The 19,830-nt window shown below is 50.3% G+C and overlaps 1 protein-coding gene across 4 annotated transcripts in view; it reads right to left on the bottom strand.

Annotated features, from left to right (window-relative positions):
- The window catches only part of STARD13 (StAR related lipid transfer domain containing 13), a 987,444-nt gene that overhangs the window by 16,508 nt on the left and 951,106 nt on the right, over nucleotides 1-19,830 (bottom strand). For all 4 annotated transcript variants that reach the window (XM_078657165.1, XM_078657167.1, XM_078657166.1 and 1 more), the window contains one exon: nucleotides 13,667-15,045. In XM_078657165.1, the coding sequence (XP_078513291.1) occupies nucleotides 13,667-15,045 (1,379 nt within the window). The remainder of the gene's footprint in view (nucleotides 1-13,666; nucleotides 15,046-19,830) is intronic.

Consider the following 19,830-nt stretch of genomic DNA (forward strand, 5'->3'; position numbering starts at 1 on the left):
AACATGGCAGCAGGCAACGCTATGGGAGATCCTCGCATGCGAGAGGCGTTGCGCCTCATCGATTAAACCGGCCGCCTGGATATTGTGAAGGACGACGTTCGGGTAAGGCCCCTGCGGCGCCGGCGCCACAGTGGCAGTCCTTGCGTGCTATGAGCCGCCTAGGTCACGCCCGCAGCGTGAGGCGGGTGCGGGGAGGCGGGGCGGGAGAGTGCGAGGCGACGGGCAGCGGCGGGGGGCAACAGTGGTGGCGGGGGGGGAACGGCTAAGGGTAATCGGCGCAAGGGTGCAGGCAAGAAGGCGCTGTTGTTCGTGGGGGGGCAGGGGGCCAGATGGGGGCGTCTAGTGGAACTAGAGGTAGTGGGGTTGTGGTGGATGTGGGAGGGGGGCTGTTGGAGCGCATACTATCGAGTTGGCAGGGGCGGCAGGGGGGCGGGTGCCTGGGGGGCCGGCAGGGCTACCGCATGGAGAGGAGAGGGGGCCGGGGGGGGCTGGAAGGCGGGGTGGACGCGTCTCGTGGATCAAGGGAGGGGTGGGACGGGGAGATGGGGGGGCCCTGGGGAGATCGGAGTGGGAAGAGGGGGGAGGGCAGTGGGGGACTGGTGGGTGGGGGTCACCGCTACTGATTGAGGAGTCGGACATGGAGGGGGGAGAGTGAGTTGGACTGGGGGTAGTCGACGGGTGGGGAGGAGGGCGGGGTGGGGCCCAGCAGACCGCAGTCACCGCCGGGGGTGCGGATGGACAGGGGGTGGGGACGGGGAGGCGGCGGAGGGGCATGTGGAGCGGGGGGCTGGAGGGGGTCGGAGACGAGGGTTTCAGGGAGGGTGGGGCATCAGGTAGCTTGGAGGGATGCGAGGGGGTGTGGGGTCAGTGGGAGAGGGGTGGTGAGCGCGGGAGGAGGGTGGGGGAGTGTGGTGGGAGGGGGGAGGATTGGGGGGGACGGGGGATTTTGGGGGGCTGCCAGCGAGGTGGGGGGCATTCCGCGGTGTGGGGGAGGGGCGTGCCGAGGGGGTGGGCTATACAGGTGGCAAGATTTCCCCGGCATGCTGGGCTTCCCCCCTTTTTTCTTGTCCAGAGCAGTTGGCTGGGCGCTCGGGTGAGCAGCATGCGGCTCCGACACACCGAGAGGATGGGCCGGCTCAGCCTTGTACGGGCGGTCGCGCTCCAACATGGGACCCCTCACGGGAGAGTGTAAGATGGCGGGGGAATAGGTCCCAGCCAGCCCCACCCCGAAGGGTCGAGACGGCCGCCGGGGGCTGGGGATGGAGTGTTGCTGCAACAGACCAAGCGGACTTTCAGGATGAGTGCGGACGGAGAGCGGGTGTGGATTGGGTATTTTGATGAGGACATGTAGGGAGAAGGCGGGGATTAGCAGGATGACTACTGTGGGGGGACAGGCGAGGCAGTGGGGGGACGGTTGGGAAAGTAAGTTCTTGGAGTCAGAGGAGGAGGGGGATATGCGGGAGGGGATGGGGGAGAGGAGTAATGCTGTTGAAAGTGTCTTACAGGTACGCCCCCGGCAGGCAGCGCCGAGAGTGACGGCCCCCCCAGCAGAACTGGTTAGGCGGCGGGATCCCGTGCGGACGCCAGCCTTGACGCCAGGTAAGGATGGTGGTAGAGTGGGGAGTGGCTTGGGCACACCTCATGGAGGCCAGGTGTAGGTGGGTACGGATGCACGGGGGGAGGACTTGGTGAGGCTGGTGAACGGCAGGTATGGGACAGATGCCGGGGTGGGTACAGACAAGTAAGGGGGGTGGTGGATACAGCGTTGGCGAGCACCGGGACAGAGGGGGTTGGTGCAGCGGCGGCGGATGCGGCGACGCCTGGGGGGGTTAAGGTGAGCGCCGTGGGGACATAGGAGAGTTGCGATGTACCGGTCCGGAGGCTCCCGTATATGGGGGTGGCGAAGCTACTAGGGGAGCATATGTCCTTAGCAACCAAGGAAAAAATGTGGAAGGGGGAATACGTGGGGATCTTGAAATTGCTCCACAGGGAGTTGATGGCCAGGGAGGGGTCGAAGGAGGCAGAGCAAGAGCTGGCCAGGAGACCCAAGGTGCCTGTGACCATCGAGAACTGGTCGGCAGCCTACCTGATATTCGCTAGCGTATACTGTGGGAAGTATCCGGATCGGTCGGTCGCCTTATTCAAATATATGGATGTGGTGCGGCGGGCCCAAGTAACCTATGGCAGGTATGCGTGGTCACACTACGACGAGGAGTTCCGGGCCCGCATGGCGTCAGACCTGGAGGCTAAGTGGGGGGAGCTGGATGCGGATCTGTACCAGCAGGCGATGAGTGGGGCGAACTTTGGATGCACAACCTACACGGCCAGCGGGTTACTGCTTGCGCCGACCCCCTTTTTGGCCCGACCCACCCGTGGGTCCGGCACGAAAGGAGACACCCAGTGGTGCGCTGCTGGGGGTTCGGGGTCGGGCCCGCACAGGGGTAGCAGCCAGTGACGGTTTCCGCAGGGGGGAGGGGAGGCGGCAGGGGGGGCGATAACATGGGCAAAGGCTCATACACCGGTTAGGCTGGATCGGATCGAGCCTCTGTTGGCGGCCTATCCGCGGGCGGATGATGCGGCGGTGTTGCGCCGGGGCTTCAGGGAGGGTTTACGGTTGGGGTACGAGGGTCCGCTGATCGTGCGGTGGGCCGCTAACCTGAAGTCCGTGAACGCACACAAAGGGATCGTCCGGGAGAAGCTGTTCAATTAGGTAAAAGAGGGAAGGATGGTGGCCCCCTTTCATGAGCCGCTCCTGCCCGACTTGATCATTTCCCCGATCGGGGTTGTCCCCAAAAAGGAGCCGGTACAATTTCGGTTGATTCAGCACCTGTCGGGGCCGGAGGTCACGTCAGTGAATGACTATATATCGGCAGGCCTAGCGTCGGTGTCGTACTCGTCGGTTGAGGAGGCGCGGAGGTTGGTGACGGCGGCGGGACAGGGTGCCCTTATGGCGAAATGCGACATCAATTCAGCGTTTCGGTTGCTGCCGGTAGAACCGGCGGATCAACAGTTGCTGGGAATCCAGTTCGACGGTCTCATCTTTGTGGTCAAAGCGCTTCCCATGGGGTGCTTGGTTTCCTGTGCATCGTTCGAGAGGTTCAGTTCCGTCTTGCAGTGGGCTTTTTCCTGGCGCACAGGCTCAGAGGAAGTGACGCATTACCTGGATGACTTCTTCCTGGTGGGTCAGCCCGGTTTGACGGACTGCCAGAGGCAGCTGGACAGTTTTACGGACCTTATGGGCTACCTGGGGGTCTCCTTGGTGCCAGAGAAGACTCATGGCCCAGCACGGTGCAGTACTTTCTCGGTATAGAGCTCGACTCAGCGGCCATGGAAGCACGCCTACCGGGCGATAAGCGGACGGTGGTGGTGGCACTCTTGGGAGCATGCTGGCCAAGCAGAAGGTGACGGTGGGGAGGTGCAGGTGCTACTGGGCCACTTAAATTTCGCATGCCATGTGGTGCGAGCGGGGCGGACGTTCGCCGTCGATTGGGGCTGGCGCTGTCAGGTTTGTCACTGCTGCATCATCATGTACGCCTGTCAGCGGGATCGAAGGAAGACTTGCGCATGTGGTTGGCTTTCCTGGGGCGCTTCAATGGGGTGCCGATGGTGCCGCCGGAGGACTGGGAATGGGACGTCACAATGTCATCGGATGCGGCGGGAGTCGGCGGATTCGGCCTTTACTGGTCAGGGCGATGGTACGCAGAGCAGTGGCCGGCTCACTGGCAGGCAGGGGGAGGAGTATTGCCTTTCTCGGATTGTTCCCGTTGGTGGTGGCCGTTACGGTGTGGGCGCAGGACTTGACGCACAAGCGGGTTTTGTTCCGGGTGGACAATATGGCGGTGGTACAGGTGGTGCACAGGCAGTCGGCTAGGGTTCCGCAGGTGTTGAAGTTGATGCGCGTTTTCGTGTTGGCGTGCTTGGAACATGACATTCTGTTTCAGGCCCGCCAAGTGCCGGGGTTGTACAATGACATTGCGGATGCTTGGTCACGTTCACAGTGGCAGAGGTTCCATGGGCTAGCCATGGAGGCGGACAAGGTCAAGACGCCGGTGCCAGCGGAGCGTAGGTCGGTGGGAGACCGCGGTTCATTCACCTGGTGAAGGCTTCGGGGCAGCATCCACATGGAAGGCGTACGAGCAGGCTTGGCAGGAATGTATGCGCTTCAGAGCTGTAAGGAAGGGGACAGGTGGCGGCGGGAGGAACGGGTGTTGCAGTTCAGGCTCGGTTTGATGGACAGAGGATTGTCGAGGGTGACGATTGTGGCCAAACTGTCGGCGGTGGCGTGCATGGGGACGCTGTGGTGGGGTTATGCAACTTGGGTGGTGCCGGGGCCACAGAGGTCGGCGGCGGTGTGCCCAGCAGACTGGGGGAGGCGACCAGCTGGGGGGAAGGCACAGGGGGATGTGAACGTTTTTGGACAGAGGGGGACCGGTAGGGTGATGGCGGCTCAAGGTTGTGGGTCCTGCGGCACACCCTACGATGTATGGGTGAGGACCCGAAAGAGTTCGGGACCCATTCTTTTCGCATTGGGGCGGCAACGGGGGCGGCACGGCGGGGTTGGGGGATAGAGGAAATTAAACGGTTGGGGCGCTGGCAATCAGACTGCTACGGGACTTATGTCAGGATGCGGGGGTAGGCATGGAGTGAGGACGGAAATGTTTTGCCGGCTGCTTACATGTGTGTCTTTGCAGGTGCGGTGGCGGGGCCAACTGCAACGGAGATGAGCATTTACATTGTGGGCCATTCCTTTCTTAAAAAAGCGGAGAGGGCTGCAGGGGACAAGCACAGGAACCTCAATTTGGAGCTAATTGACCAGTTGTTTCGTTGTCATTGGCGGGGAACGGGGGGCATGCGCTGGCACGAGTTAGTGCCGGCATTGAACAATGTTTGTGCGTGGGGGGGGGAGTTTGCCCTGCTGTGCTGGTCATGCATTTGGGGGGAACGGATTTGATGCAGTGTCAGGGACTAGCGCTGGTGAAGCAGATGGACCAGGACTTGCTGGAGATACGGTAGCAGTGGGCGGGGTGCTATGTACTTTGGTAAGAGTTTGTCCCTAGGCATAGCTGGAGGAGAGCAGAGGGGTCGGCGGCCATTGACAGGACAAGGTGGAAGATTAGCAGGGAGATGCGGGGGTTTGTGAGAAGGAGGGTTTGGGTAGGATGGAGCACCCGGAGTTGAGATATGGCGCAGTGTCTTTCTTTAGGGAGGACGGTGTCCATTTGTCCCGGTATGGGATGGAGTTATATATTGTGCAGCTGACGGAGGCAGTGGACTGGGCTATGGGGGTGCGTAGGTATCAGAGGGTGCAGGTGTCCTAAGAGGGGGGGTCGAAAGCCGTAGTGGGCTTTCGGGTGGCGCTTTTTCCTAGTCTGGGGGGGAGGGGTCAGTATATGAGGACTGAGGTGTTCCTGGACTGAGGGGGGGGGTGTACATATGACAAGTATTTAACAGTTAGCCAGGCATTGTGCAGTTTGCATTTATGTGTATGTTGTTCTTCGGGGGGAACCATTTTAGGGGTGGGGGTGGGGGTTGTTAGGTAGTGCATATTTAAGTAGGCCTAGTCTTGTACGGCATAGGCCAAGCGTTTTTGGTATTGTTAGGGTGCACCTGCTTCCAATATAGCGGCCTTTGTCACACCTTATTTGTGTCTCCGGTTGGTCTGTGCCCCCCCTCTCCCGATGGGCCCCAATGGGGCTTTGCGGGGGGGCGGCCGGCCGGAGGGAGGCTTGCCCCCCCCCGGGTTGTTTTGGGGCCCCGGGAAGGGGGGGTTGACAGGCAGGAGACTGGGGCGAGGCTATTTTAGGCTGGTTGGGGTGGTTGGGCTGTCATTGGGCTTTTATTGTGCTAGTCTTGGGCTTGTGGGGGTATTTAGCCAGCCATGTCAGGTCGCTGTCCACCATTTTAGGGACAGTGACACGGCAGCCGGTGGTTAGGCAGGGGCGATTTTGCCCTCCCACCCTCCCTATAACGCAGGACCTTGGGGGGGGTGGTAGCGGGGGCCAAGTACCGGGGGGAAGGGTCTCTGCTGGGTGTTTTTCTTGGGAGCAGGTGTGGACAAGGGCAGGTGGTAGGTTTGGATTTGTGTCGCTGGAACAGGTGCTGGTGTTTTCCTAGTCTAGGGGGGGAGGGGTCAGGATATGAGGACTAAGGTGTTCCTGGACTGAGGGGGGGTGGAGTGTACATATGACAAGTATTTAACAGTTAGCCAGGGATTGTGCAGTTTGCATTTATGTGTATGTTGTTTTTTTTGGGGGGGGGACCATTTTAGGTGTGGGGGTGGAGTTGTTAAGTAGTGCATATTTAGTTAGGCCCAATTTTGTACGGCATAGGCCAATTGTTTTTGGTATTGTTAGGGTGCACCTGCTTCCAATAAAGCGGCCTTTGTCACACCTTATTTGTGCCGGTTGGTCTTTGCCCCCCCCCCCTCCCGATGGGCCCCAAAGAGGCTTTTAAGCCTTCTATCTTTTTAGTTTTTTTTTAAAACTACAGTTCTGAAAAATAGATTCAAACTTCCTTTACCTCTGTGTGAATACAAATACTCCTTAAATATAATTACTCCACATTAAATCGCCCTGTTCTAGAGTATACATTTATTGTTTCTATTACTAAAAAATGTGAAATATTTCACGGATAATTAACACTGCATCGTGCCTGACTGCTCTGCATGGTTATATTACACATCTGAATGTTCTGGAGATGTCCAATAGTTCAAATCATGTGCCAGGACTATGGTTTCAAGACATGATTATGGCTTTTCCTGTATCCGTTTGGGTTTTCAAAGGGGACACTTTCTCATGCATGCAGACACCGAGCAGACTGTATTGTCTCTAGACTGCACCTTCTGACCTGGTGAAGCATGGGACAGACTGCACGTTCTAACAAAGAGCCACGGCATGCAGACTGTGCTGTCTGTAGACTGCACGTTATAACTACAGAAGCACGAGACAGACTGCACTTTCTAACAAAGGCAGACTGCGTCGTCTCTAGACTGCACCTTCTGACTTAGGGAAGCATGAGAAAGACTTCACTTTCTAACAAACAGCCACGGCATGCACACTGCTTTGGCTCTAGACTGCACATTCTAACGTAGGAAAGCACGTTATAACCACGGAAGCATGAGACAGACTACACTTTCTAACAAAGAGCCACAGCGTGCAGATGCCATTGACTCTAGACTGCACTCTCTAAAAGGGGGAAGTATGAGACAGACTACACTTTCTAACAAACAGCCACGGCATGCACACTGCGTTGGCTCTAGACTGCACATTCTAACGTAGGGAAGCACGTTATAACTACGGAAGCATGAGACAGACTGCACTTTCTAACAAAGGGCCACGGCATGCACACTGCGTTGGCTCTAGACTGCACCTTCTGACTTAGGGAAGCATGAGACAGACTACACTTTCTAACAAAGGGCCACGGCAGGCAGACTGCGTTGTCTCTAGACTGCACCTTCTGACTTAGGGAAGCATGAGAAAGACTTCACTTTCTAACAAACAGCCACGGCATGCACACTGCTTTGGCTCTAGACTGCACATTCTAACGTAGGGAAGCACGTTATAACTACGGAAGCATGAGACAGACTACACTTTCTAACAAAGGGCCACGGCATGCAGACTGCGTCGTCTCTAGACTGCACCTTCTGACTTAGGGAAGCATGAGAAAGACTTCACTTTCTAACAAACAGCCACGGCATGCACACTGCTTTGGCTCTAGACTGCACATTCTAACGTAGGGAAGCACGTTATAACTACGGAAGCATGAGACAGACTACACTTTCTAACAAAGAGCCACAGCGTGCAGATGCCATTGACTCTAGACTGCACTCTCTAAAAGGGGGAAGTATGAGACAGACTACACTTTCTAACAAACAGCCACGGCATGCACACTGCGTTGGCTCTAGACTGCACATTCTAACGTAGGGAAGCACGTTATAACTACGGAAGCATGAGACAGACTGCACTTTCTAACACAGGGCCACGGCATGCACACTGCGTTGGCTCTAGACTGCACCTTCTGACTTAGGGAAGCATGAGACAGACTACACTTCCTAACAAAGGGCCACGGCATGCAGACTGCGTTGTCTCTAGACTGCACCTTCTGACTTAGGGAAGCATGAGACAGACTGCACTTTCTAACAAAGGGCCACGGCATGCACACTGCGTTGGCTCTAGACTGCACCTTCTGACTTAGGGAAGCATGAGACAGACTACACTTTCTAACAAAGGGCCACGGCATGCAGACTGCGTTGTCTCTAGACTGCACCTTCTGACTTAGGGAAGCATGAGAAAGACTTCACTTTCTAACAAACAGCCACGGCATGCACACTGCTTTGGCTCTAGACTGCACATTCTAACGTAGGGAAGCACGTTATAACTACGGAAGCATGAGACAGACTACACTTTCTAACAAAGGGCCACGGCATGCAGACTGCGTCTTTCTCTAGACTGCACCTTCTGACTTAGGGAAGCATGAGAAAGACTTCACTTTCTAACAAACAGCCACGGCATGCACACTGCTTTGGCTCTAGACTGCACATTCTAACGTAGGGAAGCACGTTATAACTACGGAAGCATGAGACAGACTATACTTTCTAACAAAGAGCCACAACATGCAGATGCCATTGACCCTAGACTGCACTCTCTAAAAGGGGGAAGTATGAGACAGACTACACTTTCTAACAAACAGCCACGGCATGCACACTGCGTTGGCTCTAGACTGCACATTCTAACGTACGGAAGCACGTTATAACTACGGAAGCATGAGACTGACTGCACTTTCTAACAAAGGGCCACGGCATGCACACTGCGTTGGCTCTAGACTGCACCTTCTGACTTAGGGAAGCATGAGACATACTACACTTTCTAACAAAGGGCCACGGCAGGCAGACTGCGTTGTCTCTAGACTGCACCTTCTGACTTAGGGAAGCATGAGAAAGACTTCACTTTCTAACAAACAGCCACGGCATGCACACTGCTTTGGCTCTAGACTGCACATTCTAACGTAGGGAAGCACGTTATAACTATGGAAGCATGAGACAGACTACACTTTCTAACAAAGAGCCCCAGCGTGCAGATGCCATTGACTCTAGACTGCACTCTCTAAAAGGGGGAAGTATGAGACAGACTGCACTTTCTAACAAACAGCCACGGCATGCACACTGCGTTGGCTCTAGACTGCACATTCTAACGTAGGGAAGCACGTTATAACTACGGAAGCATGAGACAGACTACACTTTCTAACAAAGGGCCACGGCATGCAGACTGCGTTGTCTCTAGACTGCACGTTATAACTACAGAAGCACGAGACATACTGCACTTTCAAACAAAGAGCCACGGCATGCACACTGCGTTGTCTCTAGACGGCACGTTCTAACGACGGGGAACACGAGACAGACTGCACTCTCTAACAAAGGGCCATGGCATGCAGCCTGTGATGTCTCTAGACTGCACGTTATAACTACAGAAGCATGAGACAGACTGCACTTTCTAACAAAGAGCCACGGCATGCATATTGCATTGTCTCTAGACTGCACGTTCTAACGTGTGTAAGCACGAGACAGACTGCACTTTCTAACAAAGGGCCACGGCATGCAGACTGCGGTGTCTCTAGACTGCACCTTCCGACTTAGGGAAGCATGAGACAGACTTCACTTTCTAACAAAGGGCCACGGCATGCAGACTGCGTTGGCTCTAGACTGCACCTTCTGACTTAGGGAAGCATGAGACAGACTTCACTTTCTAACAAAGGGCCACGGCATGCAGACTGCGTTGTCTCTAGACTGCACCTTCTGACTTAGGGAAGCATGAGAAAGACTTCACTTTCTAACAAACAGCCACGGCATGCACACTGCTTTGGCTCTAGACTGCACATTCTAACGTAGGGAAGCACGTTATAACTACGGAAGCATGAGACAGACTATACTTTCTAACAAAGAGCCACAACGTGCAGATGCCATTGACTCTAGACTGCACTCTCTAAAAGGGGGAAGTATGAGACAGACTACACTTTCTAACAAACAGCCACGGCATGCACACTGCGTTGGCTCTAGACTGCACATTCTAACATAGGGAAGCACGTTATAACTACGGAAGCATGAGACAGACTGCACTTTCTAACAAAGGGCCACGGCATGCACACTGCGTTGGCTCTAGACTGCACCTTCTGACTTAGGGAAGCATGAGACATACTACACTTTCTAACAAAGGGCCACGGCAGGCAGACTGCGTTGTCTCTAGACTGCACCTTCTGACTTAGGGAAGCATGAGAAAGACTTCACTTTCTAACAAACAGCCACGGCATGCACACTGCTTTGGCTCTAGACTGCACATTCTAACGTAGGGAAGCACGTTATAACTACGGAAGCATGAGACAGACTACACTTTCTAACAAAGAGCCCCAGCGTGCAGATGCCATTGACTCTAGACTGCACTCTCTAAAAGGGGGAAGTATGAGACAGACTGCACTTTCTAACAAACAGCCACGGCATGCACACTGCGTTGGCTCTAGACTGCACATTCTAACGTAGGGAAGCACGTTATAACTACAGAAGCATGAGACAGACTACACTTTCTAACAAAGGGCCACGGCATGCAGACTGCGTTGTCTCTAGACTGCACGTTATAACTACAGAAGCACGAGACATACTGCACTTTCTAACAAAGAGCCACGGCATGCACACTGCGTTGTCTCTAGACGGCACGTTCTAACGACGGGGAACACGAGACAGACTGCACTCTCTAACAAAGGGCCATGGCATGCAGCCTGTGATGTCTCTAGACTGCACGTTATAACTACAGAAGCATGAGACAGACTGCACTTTCTAACAAAGAGCCACGGCATGCATATTGCATTGTCTCTAGACTGCACGTTCTAACGTGTGTAAGCACGAGACAGACTGCACTTTCTAACAAAGGGCCACGGCATGCAGACTGCGGTGTCTCTAGACTGCACCTTCCGACTTAGGGAAGCATGAGACAGACTTCACTTTCTAACAAAGGGCCACGGCATGCAGACTGCGTTGGCTCTAGACTGCACCTTCTGACTTAGGGAAGCATGAGACAGACTTCACTTTCTAACAAAGGGCCACGGCATGCAGACTGCGTTGTCTCTAGACTGCACCTTCTGACTTAGGGAAGCATGAGAAAGACTTCACTTTCTAACAAACAGCCACGGCATGCACACTGCTTTGGCTCTAGACTGCACATTCTAACGTAGGGAAGCACGTTATAACTACGGAAGCATGAGACAGACTACACTTTCTAACAAAGAGCCACGGCATGCAGACTGCGTTGTCTCTAGACTGCACGTTATAACTACGGAAGCATGAGACAGACTACACTTTCTAACAAAGAGCCACAGCGTGCAGATGCCATTGACTCTAGACTGCACTCTCTAAAAGGGGGAAGTAAGAGAAAAGCTGCACTTTCTAACAAAGAGCCGCAGCATGCAGACTGCATTAACTCTAGACTGCGCGCTCTAAAAGGGGGAAGTATGAGACAGACTTTACTTTCTAATACAGAGGCACAGCATGCAGACTGCATTGTCTCGAGACTGCACATTCGAACATATGGAAGTGTGAGACAGGCTGCAAGTTCTAACAGAGCCACAGCATGCAGACTGCGTTGTCTCGAGACTGCACATTCGAACAGCCTGAGAAAGGCCACTTTCTAACAAACAGCAACAGGATGCAGACTGCATTTTCTAAGAAGTAAAGGCATCCTGCGGAGACACAGTAGGACAACTGTGCTTTATAATGCATGTAGGCAACATATAGGCTTCTGTTTTTAATAGAGAAAGGCACTATACAGAAAACACCCTATAATGTAGGGAGATATATGGAAGATTGCGCTTTCTAAAATCTGGCGTTTTTATAGACTATCATCTTTCTGGTGAAGAAAGCATCACACAAACTGCACATTCTAAGATAGTAAGACATGAGGCAGGCTGCATTCCATAATGCAGAGGGAATCATACACACTGTATTTTCTAATCGAAGACGGCATCATGCAGGCCGCACTTTTTTTTGCAGGGAGACATGAGGGTGACTGCACTTTTTAATATAGGAAGACATGAGCTCGGCTGCACTTTTTAATGAACTAAGAGATGAGACAGACTGTGCCTGTCAGTGTGGGCAGGTACTTTGCAGAATGCACTTTATATTGTATAATCAGGCTGCACTTTCTAATGCAGGAAGGCTTTATGCAGCAGGCACTTTCTAATGCAGTTATCATGCAGATTACATTTAACAGTATATGATTTTGCCTGGAATGTTTCCGATATTTAAGTCAATTAGTTATGTTTAATGAACATCTTCCCTGCAATATGAACCTCCTAATTAAAAATATGATTTAGATCAAGCAGCATAGATTGAGTCACTTACCTTTGTGCTTGAGAGTAAAAACATTCATAATGATTCATTATATGAGATGTATTATATGATATTCATTGACATTTTCTGCAAACGCATGCAAATGTAGGTTGTTTGTGCCACTTTTCCTAACCATAAATACTTGCATACTGTGAGAACTACTAGGGTAACAAAACCACACATTATTTTCGTAGCTTGTTTCTTTCACCAAAAAAAACATGCTCCCTCAACACCACCCTTTCCTGCTAATGTTCCACCACACCTGCACAGATGGGTGTACTTTACTGCAATATGTGCACTGTTTCTACCTTGTTTATCTGGATGTGAGATCCTCATGTAGCTGTAGTAAATGCAAGTCAGAGGTTTTGAGGCAACCCTCACAGTTACTACTTGGTGGGTGTATTGGCTTTGTTAATAACAAAGCTTCGGTTACTCCTCTGCCACTAGGAACATCCACTTTAACACAAAGTGTATAAGTATTGAATACACTACATGCATTTCACGTAGCTAGATACCTCCTCAGTTTGCATACTGCAGCGCTCTGAAATGTAGGAATTTATTCAAATTTACCTAGCTTGTGATCTTGTGCAGAAAACAATCTGCAAAGGCCAAGCTATGGACTAGTGGCCAATCCAGCTCAAGTAAAACAGTCAAAGTCCTTGGGCACGCCCCACACACTGCAAATACTTTCGCAGAACCAAAGTAATGTATTTACACAATAACCCACATAACACATGACTAGACTAGGCATTTGACAGCTCTCTATTAACCATACCCAATCAAATAACCATACAAAAAACAGCACATGAAATCCAAGAAATGTGTGAAAAAAGGTCCTAGATTCAAATACTAATAGTAGAAAGGGCTTTATCAGATGCTACTAACACAGATAATATACCTTGTATTTTAGTCACAAGTCACGCCTTCACATAGGAAAAGCTGTATTAGTTGGTGCTGGGTTCTATCCTAGCGGCATAAAGGCATAACACAGACAGAACTGTCCAGTAGCTGTGATGCTGGTGTACCCTGTGCTTTAGAAATGCTTTAGAAATGGCCAATGTGAAGGGCACGTCTGTTCACCATCTCCGTGTGCGCTTTAAAAGTCTTTTGTGTGTTCTAAGCTACCTACTTCCAATTCTGAATAGGAATCATATCTTCACAATTTTAACTGGTCAAAGGTTAGAGTGCACAAAAAAATGAGTTTTAGAAAAGTAATAATTAATTTTTACTCTTTACCTTCATAAATAATATTACCAGCAAATCAAAAGTCACACATTTTATTTTCAAGCTACCAACCTGTTGGGTCTCGTCAAGGATGCGCCAACGCCAGAGTCCCTCCTTTCTCTTGGTCCTTCTAATTCATCGAGCGATGCTCCATCTCGGTCCATATCACTTGGTGTCGTCCGGCCATCCGAAATAGAGTTACCCTCAAAGTCCAATGTGATATGATTGGGAGTCTGGAAGGGTGCAGAAGCCGGCTCTGCCGCCGACAGGCCCCCGTCCTGCAGCTCTGGCAGCACATTCTTTGACCAGTGATCTACAACCTTCTGAAGTCCATTGACATGCTGCAAGATGTCATCCAAGTGTGGAAATAGGTCCTCCTCCATGTCCATGAGGTCTCCAGTGCTGGCGTACAAGTGAGACCCCGGCACGTTGTCGTAAACACTTACCCTGCTCCCTCGCGGACAGAAGGAGGTGGCCAGTCTCGGTTCCTTTGGATTGCAGCCTGGCTTCCGGCTCAGTGAGCTCTTGCCAGTCTGCCAGTTCGTAGTGCTGCTGTCGGTCGGGGAGAGGCTTTCAATGGAGAGGGCCTTTGGGAAGGTCCCAGGTTTGTGGTCCTTGGGGATATAAACAACAAGATTTTCTTGCGAGTGAAACTCATTCTTACGATTTTGGTCCCCTGGTCCTTTTAGGACGTCTACGTCTTCCAGGTACATGCCCCCTCGCTTGTTGCCTCGATGACAATTGTGTTCTGCTGAGCAGGGCGTGCTTACAGCACTGCCGCTAGTTTCTGACTGACTACTGTCACTGCTGGACTTAGCAGAAAAATAAAGTTCCCTTCTTGCGGTGTCTGACGCCATGCTCATCACGTCATCAGTCCCTATCCGTTCACAGGGCAAGGACTTCATAGTTTCCGACTCCTGCTGAAGGACTGGTCCACTGATCACCAGATCTCGCGTCCTTCCCAGGCCCTTGGTTTTTCCAGGGCTTCCTCGCTCCCTTAGAACATCCATGCGCTTAAAGATGCTTCTGGCCTTGATTCGTGCTGGCTTCTCACTCCTCGCGCTGAGTGAGCCATGTATGACATCCCTTGGGTAGTGGGGGAGCGTGTCACTAAGGGAGATGGAGTCCGGCAGGAGGGTGGACTCTGCCCAACCGCGACCCGAGCAGTCATACATGTCTCTGTTCACTGTGCTTGTGCCAGACTGGCTCCTGGTGTCGCTTCCCCCACTGCTCTCACTGTGGAGGGAGGAGACCTCAGGCTCACTCAGATCAGTGAGCACGCTCTCACTGCTGGTCGTGTTTTTCATCCTCACGTCCCCCACAGACCCTTGCCTGTCTGATCGGCCCAGGAAGCCGTCAATGTCGTCCACCCGGGACCATCGCCGGCTGGTCCTCTGGAACGTCCATTTGTCACTGATGGCGCAGTGGCTTTCTTCATCGGAGTCTTCACCCTGAAAGACATCACATGCCATTACATACAACGAGAAGTGCTGTTCTGCTTACATATATGCAAAAGAATGATTTGGATGGTTCTGTTTAATTATCAACCAGTTTACGTATGTCCCCTTTTTGTAACTTCAAATATATTAATTGAGGAGTCCAGTTTCCTGGCTGGGAAAAAAAGAGTTCAGAGCAACAGTCAAATAACCTATATGCAAACAATTTTGATGGAAGCTTGAAAGGATATGAAAATGAAAAAAAGTTGACAGGGCTATTGAAATCACCTGAGAGCCCAAGTTGATAATGAAACTGTGCTGACAGATGCCACATATAGCATTGGACAAATGCCTCCCACATAGGCTTACACCACTATACTAATGAGTCATTGGGAGGAGTTGGCCTAACGGCTAGGGCGGTCGTCATCGAATCTGGGGAACTGGGTTCGAGTCTCGGCAATGACGCTGAACATCATGTGATTCTGGGCAAATCACAATCTACCCGTGCCTAAAAAAATTAATGTGTCCTCATGTAACGTAACTGGTGCTATGTAAAGTACTCTGATACCCGATTCGGGTCAAGTTCGCGCTATATAAAACTCAGAAGAAAATAAATGTCAGTAAGCAGTTGTATGCCAGCGAGCATGTACTTCTATTGAAGATATATCATAGAGGGAGATTCCATAAGTCATGAGTCGAGCCAACTGCACCTTCTCTAGAAGCAATCATAATCTGCTGCAAGACATGCTCTCGCTCTCTCGTGAAGCGCACCCCTATCTGCTCTCCTGAGGTGATCCAATGTTGTCACATCTAGTGTCCATATTTAATGACAAAACTCACTGAATATAACAGAATGCCTTTGATTTCAAGTCTACTTTTAGTTTCCGCTTTGTAGTAAGCGGGGGACATTTTACAATCTACATGGAATATTCTGTTCATTTCAGCCTGGCAAGGACGCTCCGATTTGCAGTGAAGTAACTTCTCTCATCTGTTAGCATCATGTAAGGTGCATTGTTGGGTATAATCTGCGAAACTGAAGTAATAAAGCTGGATGATAGTTTGGATAGTTTCCCAGCTATCAAGTTGGGTTACAGTTTACAGCATCCTATGATGGAAAGTCTATGAAGACTATTATATCTATAAATTAAGATAGCCTCTTTAATAGTGAAGCGTTATCTAACGTGCAGTCTACGAATTACACTTCATATTGACCTTCACAGCACATAAAGAAACAAGTTGTGCGTTATTGGCTGGCTACATAATAAGGCTTCCAAAACTCAGTACCTCTGCTCCTCTTGCTCATTCTCTCTCGTAGGGCCTTGACTACCTTCCCAACATATACTTCTACGCTGTGCACTTCTGCACGCTGCAGTTCTGCGCAACCTTGCATCCCCTACCAGCCTCCACTTTCTACATGTCCAAGACTTCTTTGTGGCCCACAAATTCCTTCCCGCCCTTTCTCCTTGCCTGCTTGTCTCTCCTGTCCCAAAGTCCACCTCTGTATATCTGCCCAACCATGTTTCTGACTGTGCTGCTGAGAGAGTGGCCCGTGCTGTGCCTAAGGAGATGTTTCATGCTGACCACTTCAGCCACTGTGGATTCTCGCCTTGCATTGTGTCTACCTGACCCACTATATAGCACAGATTTGGAAGCCGTCACTAAAGCCTGTTAACAGTGGCTACTATCCTCAACCTAAGCCTTCTGATGGTCAGGGCAGACCCCAATGATTCCTTCACCATGGTGATACAAATTGGCATAGAGTAAGAGGACAATACTTGGTAAACTAACTTACGACAGACGTGATTTGCAATTTATTGGAAAGCAGCACCAATTAGGGCCAACACATTTTCAAATAAAAGGACAATTGTATTTTGTGGCCATTTTGCAACTTTGCAAAGGATACAGAGCAATAGGATTATGCCTTGTTAATGGCAAATAAATATATCACGAAACGGCTGATGTTCATGTCCACATGGACAGAGATAAGTATTCTTGTACCAAGCTCTACAAATAGAACAAGCCATCTGCAGCCCAGTGACGTTCACACAGTCATATACATGTCAACTCTGTGAAAGGAAATCGATGTACCGCCAGATAAAACAGAGAGTTCAGAATGTATATTTTATTCCTAGAACATTTATGTAAGCTGCTTGAAGTGAGCATGCCTCTGTAAGAGAAAGCTTCACGCAGAAAAGGGAACCACAATCACTACAGGGGGCGAGCTTCAACTAACACAATCCAAAGAAAGTACTCTTGTAAAGCTGGTGTGCTTGAGGCGTCTAATTAAAATAGATCTCACCTTCTACAATCAGGAATGAAGATAGCGTTGTTAGTTATCAAACTTATTTCCACTATACCCTGATTTAAATGTAGTTTAGTCGGTCTCATCTGTAGTGTGCATAGGGATAATATGTCAGGGTCCTTAATAAACAAGTCCTGGCAAAGTTAATTGCTCTGGCTTTGCCAATGTGTGTCTGCTGCCACTACTGGCTTTGCCAGTGTTTGTAGAAAATTAGCACAAGAACCGACAAAACCAACAGCGGTGGGCAGCCATCTTGGACTGTTGTTTTGCATACTTCCTAAATGGCGGTCATACTGCATTTAGATGCAACGCGAGAGCCATCTTGGAACGCTTTTCCATTAAGTATACAAAATAATACTGTTAGGCTTCCACAAAAGCAGTCACATTGCATCCAGGCGCAATGTGACGGACAACTTAGAAGTATACAAAATAACATTTCATGGTGGCCGTTCAATGCTATTTGCTTTGTCAGTGTTTTTGTAACTTCTGGAATTCTGCAAACATGGCCAAATCAAATACTTGTAGTGGTGACTAGGGGACAACAGACAGATTAGATTGAAATAACAGGTAGAAAAAGAAAGAGCTGGGAGAGGGAGAAAGAGGCAGGACAAGAAGAGAAAGAAACCAAATGGCAGCAGTGCTCGTGTTGGTAGAGTAGAAGGGAAGGTGAAGAGCAAGGGAGAGAGACGTGGAGGCTGATTGGTGAGAAGGGCAGCTACAGAGGGGAGGTAAGGGCGGGGAGAGATAGGGCAAAAAGAAAGAGAGGAAAGAAGGAAGGAAGTGCTCCCATCGAGTACCAAAGCTCAAATCCCACAGAAATATCCAGAAATTAAAACAGATCAGTGAGGTCAGCAGTGGAAGAAGACCCTCAACCTATCAAAAAGCAGGGTGAAAATTAAATGCACCAGCAGTGAGACAAACAGAAGAATAGGCGGGAAAAGCCACTGAATGAGGGCAAGGGGATTAATATAGACTTGAAAGTTATTCACTAATGAGAAAGGGTCAGATCCAAAGCCCACAATAGGTACTGTTAGAGTTTTGGTGAAGGTGTCTGCAGCATGAGCACAAAAATCACATTCATGTATGGCATCGTGATACTGACAACTGTAGATGTTCTGGTCTGATTTTCATGAAAAGAACCACCAGAAGAATGTATACATGCATTTCGAAACTGTCCGGTCAATTAAATCAATGATGGTGGAGGTAAAGGAAAGTGCATTAGCCATGAAGTGCGTGGCCTGTTCTGTAGACACAGCCTTAATTCATCTGTCATCCAGTGGTGCAGCACTTACTCCGCGGAAGAGACGTGAGCTGCTGAAAGTATTCTTTCAGGACCTCATCCTACTCTAGCATGAGGGGGGTCTCAATCCAGGAGCTACTGGGGTGGTGAATACACCTTTGACATCTCTGGAAGAGTTGAATGGGTTGTTCCTGTTCCTTTCGTAGTGGTAACTCTGTGCAGTGTGCCCTGTAAGGGGGGGGGGGCATGGAACCGTTCTTTGACTCGTCTGTTGGACCCTTTTAGACATGTATCACTCATCTGCATTCTTGCAGACCTTGACGTCCACATGTATCCCCCATAACTCCAATTACTCAATGTTTTTTTCGCGCGTTTTTTTAGAAAGACTGACACTGACGAAGAAACTGGACCGGGTGCTGGATGGCGTCACTGCGCTCTGCCTTGTAACATCCAGAGACACCTATCATAGTGTCCACCCGGAATCTAACTCATTAATCGCTGTGACTTGACCACCATACGTATTTGAGGAAGACATATTTGAAATTACATTTCTGCGTCAGGACCATTTTCGTGTTCCATGCACACTGGTATTTGCATTTAAATAGAAAATGTGTGCACCACAAAACTTATAGACAGCTCTAATTCATTACCAAAGATTCAGGTCTGCCATCCGTGGGGCATCGTATTGCAGTGCCGTTGGCGTTCTAATATTTTTTTTGCCCTGAGGAAGCCCAATCTGGGCGAAACGCGTTGCCTGTCATTTCTGTCAAGATATTGTTTGAAGACTGCAATAAAAATATTTGAAGAACAACTTGAAGGACCGCTACTCTTTTTGTGAACATATATGAACACTTTTTTTGAAAAACAACTTGATTGATGCACTGTATTCAATATTGTTGCCTCTCTGTTCTCTATTTTTTCTGTATAATTAGAGTTCTTTAGCAGTGGACCTAAGAGGCGGGCAACTATGGCAAATAAGGTTTTGCTTTGACTGTCATGTATATACTAGGGTAGTGCAACTGTTGATTCCTACTGCTATTCGTTGTTTGCTTGACGTCCACATGTATCCCCCCTAACTTCAATTACTCAGTGTAAACAAGTGGTATACCATGCCTAACATGGCCGGAAATCGAAGAATGATGGGAGGGTTAACACGAGGCACCCACAATGGCAACACCACACCAGGCAATGTAGGGCACGAGTTTTAAATTAACCAGTGTGTTGATTTCTGCATGCAGGAAGTCCAATGGCGTCAGGC

The sequence above is a fragment of the Lissotriton helveticus genome, chromosome 8, assembly GCF_964261635.1.
Source record: "Lissotriton helveticus chromosome 8, aLisHel1.1, whole genome shotgun sequence".
Lineage (NCBI taxonomy): Eukaryota > Metazoa > Chordata > Amphibia > Caudata > Salamandridae > Lissotriton > Lissotriton helveticus.